This window comes from Euwallacea similis, unplaced genomic scaffold, assembly GCF_039881205.1.
Source record: "Euwallacea similis isolate ESF13 unplaced genomic scaffold, ESF131.1 scaffold_72, whole genome shotgun sequence".
In the NCBI taxonomy this organism is placed as follows: Eukaryota; Metazoa; Arthropoda; class Insecta; order Coleoptera; family Curculionidae; genus Euwallacea; species Euwallacea similis.
The window spans coordinates 1-4,116 of NW_027098697.1; the positions used below are offsets into that span (position 1 = coordinate 1).

Below are 4,116 nucleotides of genomic sequence, written 5' to 3' on the forward strand. Positions count from 1 at the left end.
TACTAAATTTTGGTTAATATTAGTTTTTAGTAAATTACAAAAACAAAAATAAGCAAAAATAACTTGTAAGTACGTATGTTGACTATCGAGTCTCTTTCGTTACACAAACTTACACCTTATATCTTTTTTAGAGTATAATACTACCTCAATTTAGTTTTAAGAAGGCTAGTGCTATTCCCTATCTAAACCGACTTGTGAACGAAGAATTTGTTTTCAAAAAGCAGCTTCGCTTCAAGGCTCAAGCCATCCTCAGAGAGGCTTTGAATAATGTTTCCAAACCAGAGCTTATTACTTTTATAGGGGTGCACGTAAGACGAGACGACTACATCAAGTATTTGGATAAGTAAGTCATGTTATGTATAATAATAGTTATTTACATAACAAATGAAGGAAGGTAACTGTTAACGCATAAACTTGAACTGCTGCGCACGAGACGCAAGCGTGAGCGTAACATTTCGAACAGAGCCTTTATAATTAAATGGAGGTGGTAGGTCAACATTTTCAGCATTTACTTCATTGACACAAGTAGCAAAAAATATTGTTACTTCCACATTTTATTTCTTTATTTCTCACGAATTACTCAATCGATCCCAACGAGGAAGGTCTCATGGCAAAGGGAATTCAATTCCTTTTAAAATAAGATACCACTCGCCCTTCCTTTCTATTTAAGATTTCAATGCCACAGACACCTCTTCGTAGAGGTTGGGGCAGAGGGGGTGCAAAAGTTTAAAAAATATGTCTCTGAAAACTGAGGTTTACGTCTCGGAGCATATTTTCATTTATTCGTTTACAAGAAAAAAACCCGAATGGAAACTTTTCGGCGCGCCTCCCTGTATTTATAAATGTACTAAATCTTCAGTACCTAGATATTTAAATTAAAGGATTATATTTGCGATGGAAGGATCATCCACTTAAAAGTAGCAACTGCTTTTCTAGGTGATAGAATCGACGCTCTTCTATGTCGCCCCTATTTGGGGATGGATGGTCAGGATCAAAAAGTACGCACACAAAATGCTGAGTTTGCAAATAGAAACACTGCTGCGGGTCATGTGCGCATATCGCACTCTGTCCCTTGAAGCGATGCAAGTATTAGTGGGCACTCCCCCCCATCGACTGTCTCCTGGAAGAAAGAATTCGTCTCAGCATTCTTCCACGAGTAACGAAGGGTGACAGAAGAGTGGTCAAAACACCAATCATTCGAAACTGACAGGAATGATGAATGAATGTAGAAGATAAAGACCAGGAGACTCAGAGATTAATCCCTGACCTTGAAAACTGAATTTTGTGCAGACACAGGCGGCTGAATTACTTTCTAACTCAAGCGTCAAGCGGCCATGGAAAGTTTGAGGCGTTCACGTACTGAATCGGGAAAACCGGGCCTGAATGCAGGACCTGCGAAATCGACGATTCTGCGGAACACTACATCTTCTAGTTTCTAGACTTTGAAATATAAACAGAAGAACTAAATGCGTTAACACCGGATTGTTTTGTGGAAGTAGTGCTAGAAAGCATATTATACCGGGGATAGCATATTATACCTAATAGTACCGATACAGCAGCGCCATTTCTGTGTTGGTCAAAGAAAAGAAAAAGATGGAATGCAGCATTTAAAATGCATGATCCTACGGAGTACATAAAAAATACAAACTCAATAAACAAAACACAATATAATAAAATATAATGAAAAAATAAATAATAAAACTATCGAATTTATACCTCCTTGATTCCGATGCTTTTATTCCCGAGAAACAATTCCGTGTCGTGGCAAGTTTGGGGAGGAATCCTCCGAGACTTTTAATGGGTAGGCGCTCCGATGAATGCCATTCTACCAGGTCGTTAGAATAACAGACCGGGCGTCTGGACAATTTTCTTCAAGAAAAAAGTACCTAGATATGTCAGAAACGGTTAAATTAACATGTTATATTTGATACGGTGTTGTCACCAGGTTAAATACTTCGTAATTTTTCCGTAACATACGCATTGGGAACAAAATTATTCATTCATTGAAAAAAAATTTCTTTGTTTCTGTCCGGATAACTAAGTATTTAAGCCCATATATTTTTGGTAGAAAATTTAATATAGAGACATATTATAAAGCTTTTCAATGGCTGTTTTTTAAATTGTATTTAATTTTAATAAATTGGAGGAATTTAATTGTAACATTATAATAGATAAAAAGAAAAAGTTTAATACTAACAATTTTTTTTCGAGGAAAATCTTCAAAAAGATACTCGGTCTGTCGTGTCTGGTAATCGAGCAGTGTGGGATTCGCTTGGGCACCCACCTACTAAAAATCTCGGGGCTCTTTTCCAAATCTGTCACGACCCGGAATTGTCCCATGGGGATAAAAGCCTCGGAGTCGGGGAAACATAAATTCGATGGTTTTAATTTTTATTATTTTTTTAAATTATTTTAATGTGTTTGTAATTTTTTTATGAACTCAGTAGGATTATGTATTTTAAATGTTGCGGTCGATCCTTTCCTTTTCTCTAATTACAGCAGAAATGACGTCGCTGCATCAGTCCCATTTTGTTTTGCTTTCCAGTATTTCTTTTATCAAGGAATTTGCTGTTTGTAGTTCAAAGTCTGAACACTAGAAAACATTAATGATGTCCTTAGTAGAATTGAACTACATACCAAAGAATTAGAAGAATTTGTGTATTTTTTGGAATATACGCATGTATAAATAATTTTAATAAAATCAAGTGAAGTGTAAATGAAAATATGTGCAACTAACTATAACATTTATTATTCACAAATTTCTTAATTTTTTTTTCAGAAAATACAAAGTTACACCTGCGACAAATGAATATTACTTGAATGCCATGGGATACTATAAAAATAAGTACAAAAGATGTCTTTTCATCATCATTAGTGATGATCCACAGTGGTGCTACGATCAATTCGGCAAATTACAAGACGTTTTCGTTGCGTCGTACAAAAGAAACAACACGGCTGGGGAAGATTTGGCCATAATGGCAGCGTGTAATCATTCCATCTTCGATTATGGGACCTACGGAGAATGGGGTGCCATTTTAGCAGGTGGTGAAGCCCTTTATAAGTCGATCCACAATACAAGGGGGGCTATCATAGGCATAAAAAAATGGCGAATGATGCATTAAGATATTTTTATTTTTTGTTAAAGTTTCTAACAATGTTTGTGATTGTTGATGGGGTTTGTAATTGTTAGATCATTGAATTAAATTGAATTGAATGAACGATTAGTTCGTAATAATATACTCATATATGATATTAATAAAAAGAAGGTATCCTAGTATGGGTTTTACTTCCAGTAGAAGTTTTTCATACTGTCTGGATAGATCTGCTCATCCTGTGCTTACTTTCTTTTTGCGAGGAAGTGAAAATGCGCCCACCTACCCACTAAAACCACCTCTTCTCTTCTGCCCCAGAAGCGCCTTTAGGCCTTGCATCGGGGACTCCTGCTCGCCTGGACTAGGCGAGGTCACAATTTCGCAACCCACTCTTCTTCGTTTCGTTCTCGCTTGCAATCTTCGCTCTCAGAATCTTTTCAATCATGCTCTCAAACAATTCCTACTTCTCCCTACTCTCCACCAATTCGTTCTTTATCGTGCTTTGGTTCAGGTCGAGTCCCCCTCCCTCACTTCCACACGATAACTCTCCCATTCCGGACATCCCCACAACGTGTGCTGTGGCGTGTCCTCCCTTTCGTTACAAAACTAACATTCCGCACTCGTTTCAACCTCTATCCGCCTCAGGTATTTACCAAACACACCGTGCCCTGTAAACACCTGAGACAGCATATAGCCGCTCTTTGTCCACTCACATTCATATCACATTCGGATTCTGGGTATGAAGGTTTTTGCCTATCCTTCATACTCCTCCTATTCCCTTTCCCATTCCTCCATCATCCAGTCTCACACCTCTCCCCTACATTCTCTCCCCCTTTCCCACATCATGCTCCTTTCTTTCACTCTGATTCCCACCGGCGGTATTTTTGCTAAGGCCAACACCGACGGGGCCGGAGCAGTTCTGTAGGCGCTAGCCACCTGGAACGCGAACAAACGATTTGCCCTCTTCAGAATAGCTTCGCACTGCCTGTACGTCAGCTCCGTCTGCCAGACAGGAGCCGAGTAC

At 38.6% G+C, this 4,116-nt stretch overlaps 1 protein-coding gene across 1 annotated transcript; it reads left to right on the top strand.

Moving 5' to 3' along the window:
- Window positions 1-131: 131 nt before the first annotated feature.
- On the top strand, window positions 132-3,260 carry LOC136419083 (galactoside alpha-(1,2)-fucosyltransferase 1-like; the record flags this gene model as incomplete). Its single annotated transcript, XM_066405259.1, has 2 exons — window positions 132-343; window positions 2,780-3,260. Coding segments are annotated over 2 exons (555 nt in total), but the record flags the coding sequence as incomplete, so codon positions are not given.
- Window positions 3,261-4,116: the final 856 nt, after the last annotated feature.